This window comes from Protopterus annectens, chromosome 9.part0 (assembly GCF_019279795.1).
Source record: "Protopterus annectens isolate FY-2018-M chromosome 9.part0, PAN1.0, whole genome shotgun sequence".
Lineage (NCBI taxonomy): Eukaryota > Metazoa > Chordata > Ceratodontiformes > Protopteridae > Protopterus > Protopterus annectens.
In genome coordinates, this window is record NC_056743.1 from 569,437,902 (window position 1) to 569,464,157 (window position 26,256).

The window sequence follows — 26,256 nt, forward strand, 5'->3', positions numbered from 1 at the left end:
GACGCTCTCCTCCAAAAAAAGGAAGCCAATCTGATGATATCCTGCCATAAACAAACTCTACAACAGAAGGAGGAAACTGATGGAATAAGGTGAAGTCCCAAGACTGGAAAAACTCCCTTAGCCTCAACAAAACAGTTGAGATCGCTCATCAAATCCTCTAAATCTAGCTATGAGATCGCTCATCAAATCCTCTAAATCTAGCTATGAAAACAGAATTGCAGCAGATAGTAAAGACAACCACAAGGCCTTCTATAGTTATGTAAAGAATTTCCACAGCAATACCCAGATTTGCACTGAGCTACTGCACAATGGTACCTCCTATACCGAGCCAAGAGATACTGCCAATATACTGGCCAACAGATTCAGTGCCAACTTTACTCATCTCTCCCACACCAAAGGACCAATCACAATACCAGTAGATTGTCAGGCACCCAGTATTACTGCTGCACAGGTAAAAAAAAAGCACTGTCCAAGGCCAAAAATACAGCTTCTATGGGACCTGACAATATCCCTGGCTGTGTTCTACATAAACTAGAGTGAACTAGCACCACACCTGTGTGCCCTGTTCAATCACAGCCTCACCTCCGGTTTAGTCCCTACTGAATGGCACACTGCTACAGTCATCCCTCTCCACAAAGGAGGAGCAACTACAGACCCTGGGAACCATCGTCCTATTAGCCTGACGAGTCTGATATGCATGGACCTAACAAACAAGGATATATGGAATCTCCAAACTCTGGATCCCAGAGTTTGGTTTTGTGAAGGGTAGATCATGCTTGCTCAACCTGGTCGACTTCTTTGAGTTAGTCACCAGAGTTGTGGATGAAGGCAAGGTGGTTCATACAGCCCACCTTGATCTGGCCAAGGACTTCGATACCATTCCCCATTCAGGAATCATAGAAAAACTCACTAAGCTAGGCATCAACCCCTATATCACTAGGTGGATTGCAAACCGTCTCACAGATAGAACCCACAGTGTGAAAGTAGCTGACGCCAAGTCAGACTGCCGAACTGTCATGAGTGGAGTTCCACAGTGTTCGGTCCTGGGCCCTCTCCTGTTTGGTATTGACTTCTCTGAAGTCCAGGCCAACATGAAGGGACTTTGACAAAGTTCACACACTATTGTAATTTGAGAGCAATTATAAACTCCCCAAGTGATGTTGACATCCTACAGAATGGCCTCACTGAGACCAACAACTGATGTCAGAACCATGGCCTTAAGCTCAATGCCAAAAAATGTCTAGTCATCCCCTTTGGGAAAAAAAATGGTTCCAATGAATTACCACATCGATGGTAGTCCACTGAACACAGGAGGAGTTATGAGAGATCTGGGAATACAGGTTGACAGCAACCTCTCTTTTGGCCACCGCATTGCCACTGTGGTCAGAAAGTCCTTCTATGTGGCACATTTCATTACTAAGGGTTTTGCATCCAGGAAGAAAGAGGTCAATGTCACACTCTAGTCTTCCTTCATTAGATCAATCATTGAGTACAATGCCCCATTTGGCATGTACCTCAGTAAACACCTGCAACAACTGTAGAGGCCACAAAAGTAACTCACAAAGAGGATCTTAGGCCTTAAACACTTGTCCTGTATAGACAGACTCAAAAACCTCCAACTATTCTCTGTCTCATATCGCCTACTTAGAGGCGATCTCTGCTTGATTTACAAATCCATGTCTGATTCAGCTCTGTCAGAAACGCTACATCTAAAGAAATCCCAATCTCTGTGCACCACATGCACTAGAGACCTCAACCTCATTACCACAATTAACAGAACTTGCTGGAGGGACAGGTTCATAACCCAGAGACTGCCCATGCTATGGAATAGACTTCCCCCATACATGTCAAACAGGGCCTCACTGGCCCTCCATAAGAAATCTCGATGAGTGGATGGGAAATATAAATATTCACCCCGGGGATCGCTCCAGTGGCTCTACTCCATAGAGGCACTGGGAACTAAGCTCAGGTGGCACGATGCCATAGTAATCCTATGGGCTAGGCTTGTAAAGGCTCTAGGGCCATTAGCCTAGTACACACTTATGAATCTAAATGACAGAAAACCAAGTTTCTAAGTTCACCTATAGAACCGCTTGGAGCCGCAGGAAGAATGCAAAACCCACATGGGGCAGTAGGGATTAATACACTCCTTTAGCTTGCAAGGAACCAAGTTGTGAATGGACTGATATACTAAGACTAGATCTTAAAAAAATGATCCTATATCAGATTGGAAGCCAGTGGAAATGCACTGCGATGGGCCCCAACAGTTTGTATGAGTGCGGCTATAAGCTATTAATGAGCTTCTTGAGGTGCACATTTTTTCCCCTCTGCCTTTGTTTTGTCTTCTGAGATTCTGACCAAGTCAGTTAGAGATAAAGTGCCTTCTGAGCTACTTCTGAAATCCAGGGGGCTATCGTAGGCTGTTAGCAAACGCATTAAACACATCTGGCTTATGAAATTCTGCACCTTTCATACTGCCTGTGATTAGTACTTCACTATATGTTGACTTCAAATCCCAGTAAGTCTTCTTTAATGGCCTGTAAGACGCATTTTCAGTAATAGAGTTTAAGGAAGGAAGTTTACTGCTGCTCATGTAAGTGTTTTCAATGTGAGACTTGTTTAGTTTATTTTAGCAAATTGCAATGTTTTTGCTGTAAAACCTGAAGAAAAAGTTTAAAATGAAATCCAAATCTCTGTGGTAATAGTGAAAGTAAAGAAGAAAAAATAGTACACAACAGTGTTTTATGGTAACTGGAAAAAAAGAGAACATACTTAAGTAATGGGATACCTGTATGACACGGTAAGCCAAGTCCATTACCCTGCCTACGACTCTGTATGACCATGATACAGTTCTGCCAAAGATAAATGAAAAAAGTCTGCTTAAAGGAGAAAACTGATAATCTCCCACCTGGGCTGGGTAATGCGATTGTACTTTTTGAAGATCTCCTTTGGCCATAATCTTAGTTAGAAGCTATGAACCAACCAGTCCACTGCATATACAGGTCACTACTCCATAACCAGGCTCACACCACCACTTCAGCCTCAGCAAAAGCACCTTAATAATGCGACTCCCACATGAGGGATTCACAGCTCTGTAGGACAGCACAGGCAAATTATCAGGCAAGCTGTTCAATACAATTACCTTGAAGATAGTTTTGAAAGTGCTTTGTTCAAAACCTCAGGAGTGTCATCTGCAGCAGCAGCAGCAACCGCCACCTCTGGAACTTTACAGTCAGACTTGGTATCACTGTCTGATGCAGTTTCGCCATCAAGCTTGGCTTCTGACTCAGACTCCTGCAGGAAAGGACAGACAAAAAAAGTGTTACCTCAATAAAACTGGTTCAAAGACCAACAGCAACACAGCAAGTATGAAGACTAAAAAGGAATACCATCTGATCCATTCATGTAGCTGTATGTTTTCATTGACAACTGCAAACAGTAAAAATTTCAGAATCATATATATAAATCTACAAACAGCTGACCTCTGCCACAGTTATGGAGCCTTGTCAGACCCTTTTCTCTCAGCCCTATTACAAATTTGCAAGTCCGATTGTAGTGTGAACACCCACTCAAAAGACCTGAATCTCTTCTGCAAAATAAAGGGAACATGTTGGAGGAACAGGTATGCATCACAGAGAACACTGGTTCTATGGAACAATCTTCCTTTTCACTCCTTACAAAGCAAAGTACATCCACTACTCTATAATAATGTAATTTGGATAAATGGATGGGAAACTGCAAATTCATTCCCACTTTACCACCCCTGTCCCTCGTGGATAAGGGCAGGAAGCAAATGTCCCAACTTATGTTTGTTCGGATTACCTCTGGGTTACTTGCATGGAAAATATAAGGACTAAAATCTACCATGGGAGTATAAGGCCTGGCTTCTTAAGATCCACACAGGTCAACAGCCTAGTAAGTACCTATGCTGCTCTCAGTATGAACTACCACACAGAAAAACCGTGACAAGGGCAAGGGCCCAGACAATGCACACGTTTACTCTGGAATGGAGAAATGCACCATCATTTGCATGACAATGTGTGACCAGATAGCATGAAGCAAAAACAGGAAGGGTACACTATCCATCTGCAAGTTTTGTACTGTGTGAAGTACACAGGGCTGGTACCAAGCTTGAAGGAACCCATGAGAACTGTAGGAAAAGAATGGCAGTGACAGTGTATGTATGTCCCTGAATGACCTTGAAAGGGTGAATTACCCATAACATACACCAGTCCCTTGAGCATGTTAAGAAATGCATGGCTCAGAATGGTATGCAATATCAGGAATACTGAAAGCTTAAATGTACCTTAGGTACTCCAAATGGTAGTGCAATATACACACGTTAAAATGCTTATTTTAGAAAGGCATCCAACCTAATTTTAAAATGAACTTGAATGATTCCAGGAATTCCAACAGTTATGTGAAAGTAATGGCTACACAAAGGTCCAGCTGCACCTAAGAGACATGCACATTACTAGCACACTGAACTAGACACTCGTACTGGAGTTATATCTAGCCAGATCCCCAAATACATTGAAGTTCTATCTAGCTCATCTTCTAGCCAGACCCCCAAATACATTAAACAATTATTTAGCTTTGTGACGTGCAAATGCAAGCAAGAACAGCATTACAACAATGGAAGGCTTTATGCCACAATGTTCATCCCTATTAAAAAGCCAATGCATTAACATGGAAAAAAAGGTAAAGAAAAGTATTTCTTCGTAGAAATGAGGTACCACTTGGATCAAAAACTATGGCAAATAAATTCTGAAATAAGTCAAGTTAACTGGTAAACTGCTCCCCATTCAGTGAGCTACTTTCAAAGGAAGAGCTGAAAACTCAATAGCCTGTACATACGACGGTTTACATGCATTTGGTCGATCCGTCATAATGCCGAACCTAAATGTCGAATATCATATACCCGAATGCTCAATGTCACGCGCAACATTGAATTTGAAAGTCCCGATCACACAACCACCGCAACAAGTGCTACCATGGGTCGAAAGGGGGAATAGTAGCCTGGATGGCGGTCGGTAATCTCGGGTTTGGCATCCGCAGATTCGACATTCCGCGATCCTGGAGTTCTGCTCTTGAGACATTCACATATCGGTCGTTCGCGCAAATGCATGTATACCCATACGACTATGTCGTGTAAAAGTTACACCTGGTTAAGGTGGTCATCTTACTTTGACTTCCTGGAGTTGGTACACAAATACCCTTAAACTTCCACAAAACATATTCTTTGTTACCTTTGCTGGATATGCCTATCCACTGCCATAAGTCAAAGAAGTAAGCCAATGTAAAGCATACAGACAGCAGCAAGGAGAACTGAACTACACAAAGATGTAACAAAACATTTTGCAACTATAAGACACTAAACATAAATATAAGGCATCCAGGGGAAAAATAAGGAAAAAAAGTAAAACTAAACAGAAAAGAAACAGAAAATTTCAAATGGCTCTGCAATTACTAAGCTTGCATATTTTGATACTTAAGTGGACAGCCACAAAATGGTCAAACTGGTTTCAAAACAACATTAGATGCCAAGGCACTGTTTGTACATATGGCAGGGAATAGTTTACAAAATAAATGAAGCGTCAGCAACTACTACAGAAAAAACCTTCAGAAATAAAAGGAATGAAATATATACATTCTGAAAGGCAGAACAGCAATTACATGGCTATACAACTAAGCTTTAGATAAGATTAAAAAACTGCGACATGTATTTTCATTGCTGGAAATCAAAAGATCAAAACATAAACCGTACAAAATTGTACACTAGGATGAGTAGGCAGTAAAATACTGTAGGATTAAGACATGAAGCGCTATTGGACTTTATTACATCTCCTGACATACCAGAAATGAAAAGTATAAAATGGTAACAAGCAAAAATATTAAGAGGGAAAAAATGTAAAGTTCAGCTGTAAAACAAAATGCACACAACTATAAAACAAGATATGTCAAAACATAAAATAAAAATATATGCAAAACAATGTGTAGCTACTGTTGGGGTCATTATCCACATAAGGGAATTTGTCCAAAGAGGCAAATACCCGATAAAGATAGGAAACACAAAGAGTTAAGTAAAATTAAAGTACAATATGTTACTACTGGGAAAAAGTTCAAAGGGCAAACTGTGTACAACAGTTGAGAGAAAAAAGATGAAAGGTCAAATCCCGAAACAGAAGACAAAGAAAAGCTGTGTGACAATACAACATATACAACAGAAAGTTCAGTTAAACTTGTGACAATAATGAAAAGTAACCCCTGAAAGACTCAGGAGAACACTGAAGATGATCACATTTACAGGTAAATAAAACCTATGCAAGGTTTGAAAATACAAAGCGTGTGGATATTAGATAAATGACTGTTAACTAAACAAAATAAGTGTACAAAGCAAAACAAAAGAAGCAGTTCTGTGTCTTAGAAGGGAAAGGTACAGCACCACTGATCTAGTCAACAGCAAAAGCATTTGACGTTTGAAAGTATGAAAGAAAGAGAACAATGGAAGAATTAAACATACTAGATGAATACAGTGACCTACTTTATGGTACACGTAAATTCAAGAACAATCAATAAAACTACATAGAGATCAAAGTGTGAAATCAGTAGTAAAGTCACAAGAACACCGCATATCTTAAAGAAAAAGATGAAGTACTTATTTGCAATAGAAACAGGTTATTAAAAGTATACAGTGAAAGCCGTACTATATCACCATGTGATTACTGAAGTTGAACGGAGAAAAGGCATGTGGCTCTATACACAGCTATAGTCAGACAGAAGCTTTTTTGCGTGTGTGTCTGTGTGTGTATGAATGAATGAGAGAGAGTAGGTTCAACTGCAGAAATTTTCCAGAATGACAGAAAGTTATACAAGTAATTCGAAACACTGGAATTTAGTGATGATAATCATAAATGGAAAACAGCTGAAGAGTAAGCCCAGGGACAAAGCATTAGGTACTTGAAGTGTTAACAGAAAATAGACAGTGAATAAAATAAATGCAAGTTTAACAAGTCGGTGTTAAAAATGAGTTATGGTTTTATCTTTTTGGACCTGGGACATCTATAGACTCAAAGTCAAAGCAGTGCATGGCACAATGTCTACAATTCTAGAAAATGTTTTTATGAAATACTTCAATACAATGATTACACCACTAAGAAAACTAATGAGAAAAGGGGCTAGCAAACAAACAGCCTTTTCACTAGCAATTAACTTTCACAAGGATATTCAACATAATAAATCAAACTATATACAGCAGTCAAAACGGTCACTGCAAAAAATGGGAACCTGTCAATTGGCTGAAGGCAGTTTTGGGAAATGTAAAAAGATCAAAGTACTTTAGCCAAAACTACTTTCAACAGTGGAGTTTGCCTTTCTCCACTACTACACAAGTTGATATAGATACTATAATAGATACACACATTACACACACACACACACACACACACACACACACACACAAGCTTAGGGGAGTGAATGGTGTCCCCCAACACTGGGGATTGCCGGAGGCTTGCCTCCATGCAAAAAAAAGGCTTCCTGGATGTTCACCAAAAGTAGTTTCATCAAACAGTTTTCTAGTATTTTACACTCACACAAACTGCCTTTGATAAGTGGCCAGGAATCCAACAAAGCAGGGGTAGAATGCAGCTTCAAACATTACATGCAAACAGGCTAAAGGTCCAGCCTGGGTCATATTAATACCAGTGGTTTTTGAAGTGCAAGAAGCACAATGAAATGCACAGATGGTATACAAATGCTCAAGGCAAAGCAAAGGCTCTATGGTGGAAACATCCAAATGTCAGTGACAAGCAAGCGCCAAGATCTAGTAGACAAGCAATGGAAAACGTGTCTTAGATGAAGTCAATTTCTGCTTTGGTACATGAGGCACATAAAAGGGACAAGCACAGTCTCTGCAAAGAGAGACAAGAAGAAAGGTGCAAGACTGAATGCAAGAAACATACATCAGACATGGCACACGACAAAAAAGAGGAAGATGAAAAAAGCAGGACAGATTATAAATATATGAATAAAGGGAAACTCAATATGAAATACAGAGGAAGGTGTAATGCAGGTACATCACAACTTGCTGATCAGTAAAGATAGAGACTTGAAAAAGTGAAGGGGGGAACTACAGATGTCAATACAGATCCAAGCAGATACGAGTAGGTCAAGTCAGTTAAGTATTCAAAGAGAATGTTAAAAGACTTGGGCTACAATCTGAATAAGCCATCTTAAAAAATGTAGATTCTTAAATTTTACAAAAACTAAACAGCCTGGGACCAATTTGTACCATACCCTGAAACTAAGGCAGAGAAGAACTAGAGCTCAGCAGAAGGAGGCTGGGCGATGTGCAATGCAGGGTGGCTCTAGCAGTCTGAAAAACTTTCACGTGCAGATAAGACCTGAAAAGTACAGTTGTGTGCATTTACCATAAATGTAGATGTTCGAGTGTATTCACTGTTACAGTCATCCCATTTGGGTTATCTGCTTGCAGCTGCCCTCAGTCAGCCTGATTAACAAAGTCTTGGGTCCTGCATCGGTTGCTGTCACTTCTTCTGTGACGTCAGGTCGTCAGAGGTATAAAATATGCAGCCGATGCCATTACATCAGTTTTTCTTGCCCCAGATGTCAGGTGCTCCCCTAATGGGAAGCAATTAAATCTATAAATACACAAGGTTATACCTCCAACAAAAAAGCAAATACACCAAAAAGCTTTTGAGCATAGTAAAGGAGAGTAGAGGTATAGCCAAAAGAAGTAAGGGGGGTGGAGGGAGGATAACCAGGACTGCAACAGTGAATACACTCGAACATCTACATTTATGGTAAGTGTACACAACTGTACTATGTTCTTCGTGTTTCACTGTTGCAGTCATCACATTCGGGTAGATTCCCAAAGCTAATGATGGGAGGAGGAATTTAGATTGCATTATGACCTGCTATACGGCCCTGCAAGACTGCAGTGGCAAAGCCAGCTCTGGATTTAGAGAAAATTTGCAGATGGTAATGCTTGGTGAAAATATGTACAGAACTCCAGGTAGCAATCCCTCAGAGCCACACGCTTCAGGGATCTAAACCTTGTCACCACAATAAACAAAACATGCTGGAGGGATATGTTCCTGACCCAGAAACTCCCCAGACTCTGGAATAGACTGCCCATACATGTCAAGCAGAGTGCCTCTTTGGTCTTCTTCAAAAGGAACCTGGACGACTGGATGGGAGAAAGAAAATTCACCCCGGGGATCACGCCAGTCGCCCTGTTAGACAGGGGTCCAGGGAAGTAAATAGTGTGGGAAAAAATAGCCAGGGAATTGTTATGGCTAGGCTTGTATAGGCCCCTAGGGCTGATAGCCTAGTACCAACCTATGAACCTAGCAGCTTCTAGGATGCCCTTGGAAGGAAGCCTCTGAGAAAGGCTGTAGAGATATAGATGCAGCCCTGGTTGAGTGGGGTGTGATACTCTGTGGGATAGGTTTTCCACTGTGCTTATACCAGAAATGAATACAATGACCTATCCATTTGGAAATGGTTTGCTTTGAAATAGCCTTCCCCTCTGCCCCTGCAGCAAATGCCACCAGCAGTTGGTCAGATTTCCTTTGACGTTTAGTCCTGTCCAAGTAGAATCTAAGTTATCTGTGCACATCTAAGGAGTGCAGTATCCGTTCCCCTTTGTTCTGTGGATTAGGAAAGAACGTTGGCAAATGAATGGACTGATTAAGGGCCACACTGGATACCACCTTGGCTATGAAGTAGGGATTGGTCCTGAGGGACATCCTGTCCGCATGAAAGATGATGAAAGGCCCCACTGCCATACGGGCCTGTAATTCAGATACCCTACTTGCTGAAGTGATTGCTAAAAGGAAAGCTGTTTTCCAAGAAAGAAATTTTAAGTCTGCAGTAGCAGATGGCTTGAAAGGAGGAAGAGCGAGTTTCTCCAATACAAAGTTAAGGTCCCAGGCTGGAGATGGAGCTCTCCTGGGTGGTCGTACATTTTTGGCCCCTCTGAGGAACTGTTTGAGCAGTGGATGAGAGAAGAGGGGAGGTTCTGTGTTATAATGAGCCAAAATGGCTGAGGCATGAATTTTTATGGAGGAGAAAGACAGGTCCTTGTGAAGCATGTCAGTTAAGTATTGTAAAACCTGAAGTAAATTGGGCACTGCTGTGCTCACCCCTTGAGATTGGTTCCAGGCACAGAATTTTTTCCATTATTCAGCATAAGATTTTCTAGTACTAGGCCTCCTTGACTCTAAAATGATATCCATCACTGGTTTACTGAGGGATGGTAAAGGAGAGATTAGGTAATTAGCCAGGCTGCTAGGTTCAGTGTTTGAAGCTGAGGGTGCAGGATCTGGTTCTCCTGCTGAGACAGTAGGGTAGGAGTCTGAGGCAGGTGCCATGGGGCCAACAGTGACACACACTGTGCAAGAGGGGGTACCAGTGTTGGTGTGGCCAGTCTGGTGCAATCAAGATTGTCCTTGGTTTGTCTTGTTTGATCTTTAGTAGTACTTTGGAGAGCAGAGGCAGAGGAGGAAAGGCATAAACTGATAGGTTTTTCCAGCTGAGGGGCAGAGCATCCACTTTCCAAGCTTGTTTGTGGTGAGTCCTTGTGCAAAATTTGTCCAACTGACAGTTCTGGGGGGAGGCAAATAGGTCTATATCTGGGCTCCTCCATTTGCTTGTCAACATGTTGAATATCCTTGGTTCCAGTTTCCACTCGTGTGGGTCCATGAGGTTTCGGCTAAGTTTGTCTGCCAGTGTATTTAGTTTTCCTGGCAGGAACTGAGCTTGTAGATGCACTTGGTAGCTCAGGGCTGTGTTCCACAATGCCGTGGCTAGTCTGCAGAGAGGGTAAGAATGTGTACCCCCCTGCTTGTTTATGTACCACAACAGTGGTGTTGTCCGTCTTTACCATTAATTGTCCTGGAAGTATGTGGTCCTTGAAGGCTGTCAGAGCATTCTGTACAGCTAACATTTCTTTTTGATTGATATGCAGGTGCATTTGACTTGGGTTCCCATTTGCCTTGAATGCACTTCCCTGCCAGGTGAGCCCCCCATGCATAGTCTGATGCATCTGTTAGGGTTTGGGCGGCAGGGGATAGTGTGAATGGTAGTCCCTTGTTTTGGTGGCAGGCCTCTGCCCACCAAAGAAACTCTAGGCATAGGCACGGTATGATAGGAATCATTGCTTCTAGATCCTGAGAATGTTGACACCATAGGCTTTTTAGATATTGTAGTTTCCTCACATGCAGTCTTGCATGTGGAATTAGAAGAATGCAGGAGGCCATGAACCCAAAGGCTTATAGTATTTGCCTTGCAGGTAGCAGGGTTTTTGTGGCCACTTGTTTGAAGTAGGTCGTCAAATTAATTTGTTTCTCTGGCATAAGGAAAGGCATCTGGGAAGTTGAATTCAAGCTTGCTCACAGGACTATAATTTGTTGACAGGGTAACAAGTTTCATTTATGGTGTACCCCACACAAGTTAGTACCTTTTGTACAAAGGCCAGATGATTCAAAAGTATGTCTTAGCTTTCTGCCTTAGCCAATCGCCCAAGTATGGGTATATTTGAATATTTCTTTGCCTGCAAAATGCAATGACTAGAGCTAGGCACCTTGTGAATACCCTGGACGCAGTAGATAAGCCAAAGGGCAGTGCAGACAACTGAAGCATAGGTATCTTCTGCAAGATTCCCTGATTGGGATGTGCAGGTATGCTTCCTTTAAATCTAGTGTTGCCAACCAGGCATCTTTGCCTAACATAGGGAGCCAATTGGTGAAGATTCAGCATCTTAAATTTTGGAATCACCAAAAAGGTGTTTAGAGTAGACAGGTCCAGGATAGGACGCCATGAACTATCTTTTCTGGGTACCAGGAAAAGTCTCGAGTAGAAACCTTGTCCCTTTTCCTCTTCTGGTACCAATTTAATAGCCCCCATGCTTAAGAGAGAAAGTACTTGCTTTTGGGCCTCTGCCCACTGATTTGGGGGTAGATTTGGCCATCCGTCTGGTGTTGGTAACGTGTGGAAGTGAAATCTTTATCCCTGGGACACTATTTAAAACCCATTTGTCCTGGGTAATAAGTTCCCAGTTCTTTGCATGAAGAGCAGTCTTTCCCCCCCAAAGGGGCAGTCCGTTGAGAAGTGCTTGGAAGTTTTAAAAAGAAGTCATTGAAACAGTTTACCATACGGGGGAGTTTTATTACTCCCAGATTTGGAAATGGTGGCCCCCCACTGCTTAGTCCTGTGCATACCCTGGGACTGAAGCCTGGGAGCTCTGCTGGATCTGGGTTTGGACTGGGAAGGTCTGACAGGAAAGGACCAATTCTTGGAAGGCCAATGCCTACTTAACCATGGAGGTTGTACTTGTAAAAAATCTTTAACAGTTTGCATAGATTTAGCTTTTTCCTCCATCTTTTTAAGATCTTCTTCTACCTTGTTGCCAAACAGGCGGTCCTGGTTTAAGGGAGCATCCAGTAATTTCGCTTTAACATGATCTGGCAAGGATTGCTCCTTAAGCCAAGCATACATTCTAAGTACAGACCCAGTTACAGCACCCCTACAAGATGCCTCCAGTGAATCAAAACCACACTGCAAAGTAGGTTTTCCAACTTGTTAAGCTGAATGCAGTAAATCCTTACTTTCAGCACAATCAGGAATCATAATTTTCTGTTTAAGCAATCCAATAATATGCTGCTGATACTTTAACATATGAAACTGGCAGCTTAAGGCCCTAATGGCCAAAGTTGCAGACGTGTATACCTTCTTACACCATCTATCCAGTGCCCTGGAGTCTCTATCAGAGGGGGTAGGATTTTTGGTAGTAGTAGCTTTAATTCCCTTGGGTCCCTGTGAAATGGTCTCAGGATCTGCAGTAGGATTTTTTAAAAGGAACTTGTGAGAGTCAAGGACCCTGTAATATCTATCAGGTTTTCTGGGAGCAGGAGGTAAAGAGTCAAGGGACAAGCTAGACTCCGAAAAGGCATCATCAACAATGTTTAGTACAGGAGGTATGGCTAAAGGCCTGTGCTGGGGCAGTAGTAAGAAATCCGTAAGCCTCTTTTTACAATCAGAGAAATCCTGACTTTCCCAACAAAAATGCTCCCTGAGAGTATTGCAAGGTTTCACCAAAAGAGAAATCCTCTGGGGGAGAAGCAGAGGGAATAGAGTTCTCAGCATCAGAATCCTCATAGGTAGATAAGGGTAAATCCTGGTCATCAGAGGAAACAAGAATCCTCATAGGTAGATAAGGGTAAATCCTGGTCATCAGAGGAAACAGAAAATTCAGAATCCTGGTCAGAAGTATCATAAGCAAACTCAGTCCTAGGTCTCAGAGGGAAGGCTGGCTTCCCCTAATGAAAGTAATAAGGTCTTCAGCCATTCTTATTATTTGTTTTTTTAGGCATAGAGGCCTGACCATGCAGTCTGGGCTTCAGTTTTCTAGGCATGGTTCAAGCTTTAGGCCTTGAAGAAGCTGGCGCCGGTTTAATACAAAAGTCAGTAGGCCTCAATACACCCTCAGAAGCCGGTGCCTGCACAGCTGCTCTGGACCCTTCTAAGGTAGACACATCTGAAGGTTCCACAGTTGAAGCATCTCGCGGCATACCGAACTCCTAATGGGTCTAAGTAGAGGCCTGCAAATCTGAAGTAGAGTGTATCAGGGGGCTGCAATAGCACCTCACCAAGTACCGGCGAACTGGCGACTGGCTTAGGAGAAGCGTGGTCGGCAGCTTTGGACCTAGGCGGCCTGTCTCTGTCTTTATCTTTGCGTTTTTTTGTAATGTCGGCAGTCAGATGGCTTACCAAAGACATATCACGATAATTGCACCGAGCAACAAAATATTTAGAAGCGAAAATATACAGACGATGGATAGTTTGTGGTTTAAATAAGGCAAAAAACTGACAGCGAGGTACGTTGTGGTCACGGCCTAGGCAAGGAATACAGTACGAATGAAAATCTTTGAGGTATTTGCTTTCCACAAGTAATGCAATTATTTACTTTTACTGACATCGGTTTAGAACAAGAAAAAGTTTCCTCAATGGGGTACTTCGCTTTTAGTTGAAGACTTCAGTTCTGAAACTCTAAAACAAAAATTTCAGGAGTCGGCCAACCGGCACTTGCAAACTGCTTCGGGCACCACACGGCAAGAAAGACTGATGTAATGGCGTCAGCTGCATGTTTTATACCCCTGACATCACGGTAGAAGGGACAGCAACCGACGCAGGACCCAAGACTTTGTTAATCAGGCCAACTGAGGGATACTGCAAGCAGATAACCCAAAAGTGATGACTGCAACAGTGAAACACGAAAAACATCCAGAGGTTACAGTCCTACAAGTTTATGGCAGATGGTCCTTTTCATTATCAGGGGTGCTGCTTCTCCATCTCAAACAGCTCAAAACTCTGGAAAAAGAACCTGAGAGAATGGAACGAACCATTACACAAAAGAATCTCAGAGAATGGAACGAACCATTACACAATTCGCTAACAGTATTTCAATACTGCTCATGGAAAACATCTGACCGAAATCAACTGCCCACAGTCTCGGGTCTAATTAGCAAAACGCGCACTGTGAACTTGAACACAATGAACACTAATCGGACTTAATGCATATAGACTCCACAAGGAAAATACATCCACCAATGTGATGTAAGCTCAGTTCTGTAAAAGTCTGCATTTGTGATAATGGCACAAACAAAACATCAGCTGTTAACTGCAAAGTTGCAGCAAAACTCACCAAAATACTAATGCCAACAAGATTCATATGAAACATACAAGGCATAAGAGTACAGGTACGAGTTTTCAAAATGAAATTAAGGCACACATTATACTTCATTTTTTCTCCTATGACAGTAAACCTACCAGCTGGTTTGCATCTAGAGCCCTAAAAGTTTCTGAAGTGAATCAGTCTGTTAGCACAAATGGGTAGCTTAACAGATGTTGGTGGCCAATATCTGCTGACTGATCTCAGTTTCTTGAAAGATAAAGTCTAGGCAAAGCAGGAGGTGCTTTCTGTTGATGCGATGGAGAGGGCTCAGACTCCAGGAAGCCCCATCACTAATGCTGATAATAGAGTGTGGTACCTTTTCCACCTCACTATATGAGAAATGTATGCGCACTGCTAATATAGTTTCATAGTTTAGTACTAGGCTATCTGCCCTGGGGCATTTGTAAGCCTAGCCATAGTGATGTGGCTTTCGCCACCTCATGAAATGGTACAAAAATGTACAGAATAGATTTAGAATACTGTACCTCTGTCTAGTAGTGACACAGGGAAGGTCCCCTTATATAATAGAATTAGTTTACTGTGCCCCTGTCTAGTAGTGACACAGAGGTGACCCCTGGGGTAAACTTACGATCTCCCATCCACTCAAGATTTCTCTTGAATAGAGTTAGTGAGGGGCTCTGCCTAACATGAACTGGAATTCTGTTCCAGAGCATGGGAAGCCTCTGGGTTATGAATCTATCCCTCCAGCATGTCCTATTCATACTTGTACCGAGATTTAAGTCTTTAGCTCTCGTGGTTCTGATGGATTTGGATTTTTTGAGGTGGAGCATGTCCATCAGTTCCTAATTGGACATGGCCTTGTACGTCAGGCATAAATCACCTCTGAGCAGGCGGTATACTACTGAATAGAGCTGGAGTTTCTTTAGTCTGGCAGAATAAGACATATGTTGGAGACCCTTGATCCTCTTGGTGAGGTACTTTTGTGGTCTCTCCAGCTGTTGCAAATGCCGAGTGAGGTACATACCAAATGGGGCATTGTACTCAATTATGGGTCTGATGAGGGAGGAGTATAGGGGTATAATGACATCCTTAGATCTGGATGCGAATCCCTTCATGATAAGGTGTGCAAGGTAGAAAGTCTTTCTAACCACTTTGGCAACGTGGGTATCAAATGAGAGGTCGCTGTCAACTTGGGTCCCTAGGTCTCTGATTACTTTTTCCGTACTCAGTGGGTTACTGTCTATGTGATAATTTGTGGGTACTTTGTTTTTCCCAAAGGAGATGAATATACATTTTTTGGCATTTAGTTTAAGGCCATGGCTCCGGCACCAGTTGTCCGTTTCTGTGAGGCCTTTTTGTAGGATGTATGTGTCTGCTGGTGTATCGACTATGGCGCCTAGTTTGCAGTCATCTGCGAACTTTGCCAGCCACAACCCTTCCATGTTTGCTTTAACATCTGAGAAATAAATGCAGGTTCAAGCCCAAACCAGAAAGCTGAAAGCAAAAGGAGAAAATGCTGGGATCAGAGGATGGCATGGGCCTCTACTCAACCATAAAGACTGCTTCTAGGTCCAAAAGTACTCCATGGAACCACATAACTCAACCAAACCCCTCCAAAGGCCTACCTACCCTGAAAAGCATAAAGTACCCTGAATCAAAAGAAACAATGTGAATGGGGCACAACTGATGCATTTAACCTGATGGGAGAAGGACTGAAATATTTCAAAGATAAAGAAGAGAAAGACCCTTCATATCCATCTCCATATTGACCCATTTCAATATTAAACCACAATTATAAAGTGTTTATGTCTATACCAGCGAACACAATAGCAAAGGTGTTGACATGAATAAATGTGGCATTGTGTAGGGGAGGCAAATACTTGATGACATTTGTACAACAACGATTATCCACATGGAAACAGAAAAAAAAATTGCTCTTTTGCTGGTGGGTCTTGATGCAGAGGAAGCATTCCACGGAGTAAGCTGGGATTTTATGATTAAGGTAATAGAAGCATTTGCATTCCCTGATACAATAATAGTGTTATTTAGGAGAACATATGAAAGGTCAGAAGCAAGAATTAAGATACAAAGATTTCTCTCTTACAAGCTGTGTTTGAACAGATGACAAAGGCAGAACTGTCCTTCAACATTTGCTTTATACTTGGAACCATTAGCTAAGAAAATTATGGACTCAAATTCAAGGATATAGCGGTATCTGTACAATGTATGGTAATCAAGAAAAGTTCATTTTATTCATGTATGAAATGTTGTTATACTTTTCTGGAATAATAAAGTACGTCCCATTATAGTGTAATTCTTCGGAAGCCCAAGTCTTTTTGGAGATATAAGATCAATGATTATTTTTGTACTTGCATATATTTGTTTACTGGGGTAGTGTACTGATCTCAATGGACCATTTGCAAGCACAGCCCAGGTGAATAGAAACACATATGAAATTAATATATAAAAAAAAAAAAAAAACATTTTTACAGATACAAGGATATGCTAAAAAATATGTATAATACTTACAGATGCAAGAATATACTACATTTAGTTAAAGAAGCACTTAATGTCAAAACATGGATTTAAAAATGCAGTTGTGGTTTGCAGACCTTTATGGATAAGATGAATTACTGAGATGTTGCTATTCCTTCAGCATAAGCCACATCATTATTCAGAGAGGTATAAAGACATTAGAATTTATAAGTGAGAATAGTTGCAAGAAAGGACACCATGCAGAGAAGACAGACAAAAAGGTGATACAGGCATGCTGAGAGAAGAGCAAAAGAAAGACTCGAGAGAAATGCAAAGAGAAGAGGAAAGTAGGATGAATGACAGGCAGTACGTAAAGGAGATGACAAGATGAGGAGGAAAGAAGGATGAAACTGGGATAAAGTGGTGTGGGAAAGCTGCAGGCTTCATGATAAAACAAAGGCCATAGCAGTACATTATCCGCATATACATGAACTGGTTCAGCAACGCCCATTATATATGGGGACATGATAGAAGTATTTAGGGAGTATGAATTAAAAAGGATTCTACTGTGGCAGCCAAGGATGTGTCTGAACAGAATACAAAAAATTAGAAGCTGGAAGTTCTTGATTATGTATACATTTAATTTTACATACAGGTCAAGCATATTTTTTTTGTCAAACGGAAAAGAGGTTGTGGACTAAAGAGTTGAAAGAATTTTGGAGAGGAAGAGAGCAAGAGTTAAGTGGGACGAGTTGATTCTCTCCCTAAAACAAAGTGGATTAGGACTACCCGATTTGAAGGGACAAAGAACTAGGGTTGTGGTAAAACAGGAATGCAAGCCAGTACACTTGTGTATCAGCAACCAAAACAGCTTGAATAAAAAACAGATTCAAGTGCTTTCATCTGTAACAGACGACTACAGAACTTGCTGAATCAGGCAAACAGATCAGTTTATATAATCTTCCTGACCACTCAAAAGCCAACAAAAACAGCATGAGCAGCAATGCAAAGTAAAGTACACATTTAGAATAAATGTCACATAAAAATGTCATGTCTTTCAAAATGCAGATAAAAATCTTATAACATCGTAATTAATATTTTTTTTTTACCTTCCACAAGTATTAGCACTATTTTTAGCCTTAATAGCAGCAAGGCTGTGATTATGCAGTAGACTTGCTTTTTACATTTGCACACTTTGACAGATTTTATTAATGTCGATATTAGATTACTTAAACCGACCTGTTTGCTAAATTCACCAGATTCTGAGGATATCTACTACAGTTGAAAGTGTTTGATTTATTTTTTATTAAACTAGTTTCTTTTGCTGGCACACGAGTAGTTTGCATTCTTATTTTAAGACAATGCTTGGTTCTTTGTCTCTGTGGTTTTACTATGTTGCGGTACTGCTCTTGGGATAGGACGCGAAAGGGATGTTAAAAGAGCTACACAATGGCAGCTCATATATATTCCAAGAACCAAGTCACCACAGGAATGGAAAAAGGTGGTTCTTCCAAGGAATGACTGTAAACAGAGCTACAGAAAGTAGGCACTAGGAGGTTGGAATTTACTGGAAGAAAAATTACTAAAGGAACCAAGGTTTTATGAGCAAGTAAGTTAAAAAAAACGTACGAGTGGTTGCACGCTAAGCAGAAGTTTTGACTGCAAGTTAAAGACTACCCTTTCTACCATGGATTGAACAGAGTATAGGAAAAGAAAAAGTGACAGGGTACTATTAAATGAAAAAAATCTTTGGTGGTTTCTATTTGATTACAGAATAGAGGTGAACATTAAAAATGGGGGAATTAAAGCATAAAAAAACTACATGTTAATTACAAGAATCAGAGACATCCCAAAGACATGCTGCGGGTGCATTGCACAGTCTAAACTGGCCTTAGGTGTGAGTATGTACATCTGTGTGCCTTCTGGGGAAGGTTGGGCACCAGGCTGGCAACTCGACCCTGTAAACCTCCACTGCCAATCTTTCTGCGGACTGTTCTACTGTGGTAACCCCTACTTGGAAAAGCCGAAGAGAAGAAGTAATTACAAAAGACTGGAAAGGGGGAAGGGAAATGAAATATTTAAATGAACAATGGCAGGACAACTGTTCAGCTCCCAAGTATGCAATACAGTCCAAAAGGTTTAGGATTATTAATTGTAAGCGTTTACATTGGTATTTTTTATACACCAAGCAAACAGATTTTTACTACAGGTATACAGCAACTGGGAACATGTTTTGGGGGAAATATAACAAAGTGGCAGATTTAAAAAATCCCTATGGAATACTTATATCAGAAATGTTGGGCAGAAAATGGTTGTAACAATGAAAATTATTCTTTTGAGCATGGTTGCAGGATCTGAACTGCTCAGAAATATTAAGGCATTACTAAGTTTAATGCTACTCCCTGCAAACAAAAAAAAATACTGGAAAATGAAAAAATGTATACCAGCTGTAACTGAAATACTGGATATTGTAAAAGGAGGTAAAAGTAGTGGAAGTGGGATCTTTAGAAAAGGCAAGGAACAAATCACAGAAATAAATGGAATTTGTGGAAACAAAACTTACAGAATAATGTTCAGGAAAAGGAGTGAAATTTTATGGAAAGCAGGAAGTATTTTAAGTGATGTTGAAGTGAATTAAAACAGCTAAAATATACACTGCATGAAAATAAGGGAGTGTTAGTATTTTTCTTTTCTATTATTGTATATGTATTTGCATCGTTTTAAAAAAAAATGTTTAACAGGTTTATGAAAAAAAGTTTTGATGATTTAGTGATAACCTACAGCAAAAACAAATTGTTACGCATTATATTTACCAATATATATGCACAGTTTAAAAACAAAATGGAAGAAAATGATGGAATTCTGCACCTCTCTTCCTTGGAATACAAGCATATACAATTGTGTTGTTACAGGGTTGTAGACTGTGTTGGGCATAGTTTACAGCACACTAGGGTGAGTGCAAGTACACAAAGCACAACGGAGTACAAACTCAAAACGAAACCTAATAAGTTATGGCAACATATAACAAACTATACTTCAAATATTGTTATAGAAAACACAAATTAATCAATTCGAGGAAAAGCTATGGCCCCCTCTCCCACCAGAGTACAATTAACTCAGTGATCACAATATCCCAGGAAAAGTGTAGCAGCCTATAAATCTTTCCGACACAAGTCTTTGTTTAAAAAGAGAATACAAAAATTCCGCCAACACGTTATCTCCATACATCAACAGAATACAGAACGGGTGCCTGTCAAATCTTCGAACGCTCAAAATTTCGAACGTTACATGGTCAAGACCAAATGTTTGAAATGGAGTGCTCGAAAATAGACTTTCAATGGCACTGTACCGTGCAGATAGGGAGAATTTCCCTTTTCTGCACTGAAGTGCGGTCTTGGAGTTGGTATATTTAAGTAGGGGGGTTGTGGGGGGGTGCAGGGGGGGCTTGGCTCCCTGCCTACACTGTTATAAAGTGTTTTTTTCTGTTTTCACTTTTTTTTATTTGATGTTCGAACATCCAAATGTCGAAAATTTGGTCTCAATTATGTATTGTTCGACATTTTGGATGTTCGAACATTTAACATAGACCCTACAGAACAGTAGTTATACATACTTCCATTATCTTTCTGTAATATGGTGAACTGTGACTGAACAATGCTTACATGTCTTTCCTTCAAAAGTTTCTCAAAGACTTTTGACTTGCAGAAGTAGATTTCAACCCACTTACTCCTTTGTAATTTATTTACAAAGGATCATTTCTTTGACACCACGTGGTTACAAGTGAGGTGACTGAACAAGCGGCATGCAAAAGGACTGCTGCGGTCAGTATATTCGATCACCAATCTTGAAGATCGAAAATACCAGCAGTCTCATGGTGTTTTGCGGTTTCATTTTCTAAATTTTGGGGGTTTCTAATACCATAATGGGAATGGACCCCATTCCAAAGTTAAAGTATGATTAAAGTTAACAAAATTAGTATTATTTCAGTCTTTGATGTTTGCAGGTGATGAGGAGCATTTCTAGCTATGTCCCTACAAATGACTCCTCCTGCAATTCATGCAGAGTTACATGTATCAGTAACCTATCCATGTACGATAGTCAATTTTTTATACGACCCATTCAGTGCCCCTACTACTATTGGAACTGTCTGGGTATCCTTCTTCCACATTGCCCTCATTTCTGCCTGAAATCCTAGTATTTTATGACTGTCTGTCTGTAAGACACTAATCACTAGGTTCATAGGTTGGTACTAGGCTATCAGCCCTAGGACCTATACAAGCCTAGCCATAACAATTCCCTGGCTATTTCTTCCCACATTATTTACTTTCCTGGACCCCTGTCTAGCAGGGCGACTGACGTGATCCCTGGGGTGAATTTCCTTTCTCCCATCCAATCAAGGTTCCTCTTGAAGAGGTCCAAAGAGGCACTCTGCTTGACATGTATGGGCAATCTATTCCAGAGTCTGGGGAGTCTCTGGGTCAGGAACCTATCCCTCTAGCATGTTTTGTTTATTGCTACTTTTGTCTTCTTTTTATTGACAACCACTGATTTTCTAGCATCTATTATTTGAACTGCTGGCAATGAGTGATCCAATGTGATATAAACTTCATCATTTTCTATAATGCTTTGCGGCTTGTGTTTCCAATGCTCCACAGCTACTTCAATATTTGTAATGTTTGCGCAATCCCCAATGCAACAGTCTCAGTACATTATTATGCCTTTCAGTATACAGGCCCTCTGCCATTAGTATATCACTCCCAGCAACAAGATGTGCGACTGTTTCCAATTCTGTTTAAAAAAAATGCATTTGTTTCTCCACCATGAACAATGGACTTTGTAAACCAATGCATATGTAGTTCACTATCTTGGGCCACCAATATTAACCTTTCATCTTTTGGTTCAACTTCACCTCTCCTTAACCATTCCTGCATTCAGTCCTGATCAATATGAGGCTGTTCCAAGAGCATTCTGTGCTTGTAACTACATTTATGTATTTTCCACATTTCATGCCTCCTCATCTCATCTTTCACCTTATATTCTTTTTGGGTTTTTTTTGGCACATTCAATTGTCTGATTTTTATCTACTTCTGGTTTGATTTCCATTCCTGCTTGATACATATATGCATCTTCTTAACCAAAAGGGAAGTCATCGTAGTGAAAATTTTAAAACATGAGGAGAAGTCTATGTTTGGGTTTTGCGAGGACAGCAGATATGCATGCAGTCCTACGACAGCAGATATATGTATGCAATCAATTTCGAGGAGGTCCATACTGTCTTCAGAATGAGGAAGATGTAATCTTGGTATACATTGACTTTTATAAATCATTTGATAAGCATGAAGCATTTTTCTTGTTTTCCTGTTCAACTAATCCGATATGCTCTGGAGCTAGTCAAACACTCCAAAACTAAGCTAAAACAGGAAAAGCAATTTGGTTTATAGACTGGACTTTGTACCTTGATGTCACATCTATTTTCAGTATTAATTTTGTCGTCTTCTAAAACATTCCCTACCAAGTTTTACTCGCATTTGTTCATGTTTTTACTGTTGATCATTTGTCGATTCCCATTTATTTATATATTTCCTCTTGCTCCAGTTCTTTTAGATCACACATTGCTGTCCCAGACAGGTAAAATCTTGGTGCTGCAGCTTTCCTGCTTTAAAGGTTGCTTTTGCACATATATCAAGACCAGAATAACATTCTTATAACATCTAAGAAAGTTTTGACCACTTATAGTTGTGCTTTTAGATGAAGAGGTCTTTATCCTTTGTTGTTTTCTGGGAGCCAAAGGGTAGGCATGACCTAATCTGTTAAGTAAATAGTTTAACGGGTTAAGGGCAAGACAAAAGAGCAGTGGTGACAGTCACCCTGGAATATCCCCCTTTGAACTTTTAACCCTGGAATAATTTGTCCTTTACCATGGCTTAACTGCAAAGTGGTTTGCCACTGTTTCATGTGATGTAGTTGATCAGTGTAGGGTGTACCTTATACATTTGTAAACATTATTTTATCCATAAATGTGGGATGCTGTCAAATGCTTTTTTTGTACTCTAACCAAGTCATACTTAGATTCTTCCCCTTTTTACAGTTCTCCATTATGACATTATTTAACAAATGATCCTTTGTTCCACACAGACTTTTTTTGTTCTACTGCCATGACAGAGTTTTCTTCTCAAGGACTATAAACTTTGTCTGCATCAGTTCCTGTGTACAGTTTATATATTGTCTAAAGACAAGTTGTTGCTCTACGGTTTTTAGGATAGCTTGCAGGTTTGCTCTTAAGGAGGAGTACTGTTTTTCCTGTTAACCAGAATGGCCTCTACTTGGGGTTCGCATATAGACACAGCTCCTACTCATGGCTAAATCTCCACGTAAAGACAAATACTTTTAGCCAGAAGTTTAGGTACTGCATCTGGGCCTGGGGTTAGCCAGAAGTTTAGGTACTGCATCTGGGCCTGGGGTTTCTAATTAGACGCTTTTCTTAATTTTGTTTCAGTTTCTCTGGCTGTTACTTCATCCCATTTCATATCCTGTACATTTAGGCTCATAGGTGTGTACTAGGCTAATGGCCCTGGAGCCTTTACAAGCCTAGCCAAAAAAAATGCCCAGGCACAGTGTCACCCAATGTTAGTTCACAGTGTCCCTATCCAATACGGCAAATGGAATGATCCCTGGAGTGAACCTTCTGCTACCCATCCACTTGTCAAGATTTCTCTCTGCTTGACATGAATGGGAAGCTTATTCCACAGTATGGGCAGTCTTTGGGAGATGAACCTGTCCCTCCAGCATGTTCTGTTAATTGTGGTAATGAGGTTGTGATCTCTGGAGAGTGTGGCACAGGGGGATTGGGATTTCTTTAGGTGTAGCATTTCAAGTAGGGCTGCATCGGACATGGCTTTTTAAGTCAAGCAGAGATCACCTCTTAGTTGATAAGAGACTGAGAACAGCTGAAGTTTCTTGAGAGTCTTCTTATTCCTTTACCTCTTCTATCCATTCAGTATCTTTATGTTCCACAGTATCTTCATATATATTTCTCCAAAATGTTGTCTATTCCTTTTTTGGTGGTGTTTCTCAATTCTCTGCAAAACTCTTTTGGGTCACCAAATTGCTTATTTTGTACTTTTCCTTTACATTTATCTGCGTATCTTTCAAGTTTCTCTGCCTGTGCTGATACCTTTAGTTTATTACTTGCAATAGAGCACTGTAGATCCTGATCTGTTCCAATACTGCTCATTGCTTTTACCACATCTACCTAGGAGTAGTTTTGATGATCTGTTCCTTCTGTACTCCACAGTGAGACTTCGTCTTAATTGCTTTATAGTTTTCTCTATTCAGTACTTTCAGTATGGCATTTAACTTCTCCCATTCCTTCCCCTTACTGCCCTGCTTTTTGTGGTAAGCCTTTATCCATTATTAATTTAGCTACACAATAATATATCCTGTTTGGTTATATCTCATGAATTCAGTCCTGATAAATGTGTTCATTTGTTTTATCAGACTTCTAACATTTCGGGTCTTACTGACTTTCTGTAGTCTATTTCTTTCATTGATCTGAATACCTCTATCCATCAATATTACAATCAAGCAACTCTTCCCTTAGATCATTTTCCTCTGAACTGAGGGCACATTCTTTGTTCTCCACTTCCTGCGGGCATTCTACAGAACGTTCTAGAGCATCATCCTGTGCCATACTCTCTTCAGATTTATCCTGTGCCATCTGTTGCTCTTTCATATGGGAACTCACTGGCCCATCACTCCACAACACTGACTGCGTCAGTTGCCTGTTCCTTCCCTTACTGTGAAACTCCAACTGAACTTTTATACTGGTTTCCTACTGAAGGCTCCAAAGTATCTTCATATGGCAGCTGATCAGATGTTTCCTGCTTCACTGTTTTCTCCTTAACATAGGGATTCATTACTCTATACTGCTGTGGTGTTAATCAGTTAGATTTTCTATAAATCCTTCACTTTGCAGGTAATCCATAACCTCAGTTTCTATTTCCTTAACTTTTCCATTACTAATCCTCCTGTCTACTTTCCCCTCTGTTTTCTTATTTTTTTTCTACTGTAAACTTTTCCATATCTGAATGCCTTTGCCTGTCTTTCTCTTCAAATATCTTTGGTGCTGCTCTTTTTGTAATGGATTCGTTTTGCTTTCTCCTTTGCATAACTACTGCACCATATTAAATCTCTTTCCCATGTCCATATTTTTTCTTTTAACTCTAAACTCTAAACCTACAATAGTGAAGTTTGGAGATTACCTAAAATTAGCTAAAAAATGTAGTTAATTAAAAATAGTCTTGCTGGAAAAAAATATGTCTTTCATGTTTTCTACAAAGGTTCAGTATTACTTTTTTCGTGTCTTTCTAGCTTTTCAGGTTACATATCAGTGACTTAAGATTTTTTTTTTTTAATTAACAGCCCTCATTCAGTTCCATATCTTAATACATTAGTTTCTTTTGATATCCACTATTAAGAATTTTTCACTATTTTGTATCTCTTTTTAGTTTCTGTATCTTTTTTAGATATCTAGCCTGGTTCTTTTTTTTTTTTTGTTTTGATTTCTAGCCTGTTTCTTATTTTACATACATGTTATTTTACATACATGTTGTTGCTATTTCTCTAGTAAGCTCGGCTTTGCTTATTCTGCTCTTTTAGGTCGTCCACCATCCTGACAAAGATTTCAAAAAGTGTAGCCTAACAATGAATTTTACCAGCAAGGGTTGATTTTTTTTTTTTTTTCCAGCAAGACTATTTTTAATAAACTACATTTTTTTTAGCTAATTTTAGCTAATCTCCGAACTTCACTATTGTAGGTTTAGAGTGATTCTACTAACCACGTTTGAGCTGGCACAGGGTATCTAACCTATCAGATTGTAAGGTGTGATGTCAAGTTGTCGTGCCCAATCACAATAAAGGTTTTTTTGCCTACACTTGATTGGCTCCCACTGACACACCCCCAGGTACTCTTATAAAAGAAAATCCTCTGGATCACTTTCCATTAAGGAACTATGCTTCGATGGTGATTGTACTTCTAGTACTTTTTACTTCAATAAAGTACGACC

The 26,256-nt window shown here is 40.2% G+C and overlaps 1 protein-coding gene across 1 annotated transcript in view; it reads right to left on the reverse strand.

Moving 5' to 3' along the window:
- Window positions 1–26,256, reverse strand: part of LOC122811327 (phosphatidate cytidylyltransferase 2-like) — a 669,860-nt gene that overhangs the window by 329,917 nt on the left and 313,687 nt on the right. The window contains exon 2 of the mRNA XM_044083093.1: window positions 3,143–3,294. Coding sequence (XP_043939028.1) covers window positions 3,143–3,294 — 152 coding nt within the window. The remainder of the gene's footprint in view (window positions 1–3,142; window positions 3,295–26,256) is intronic.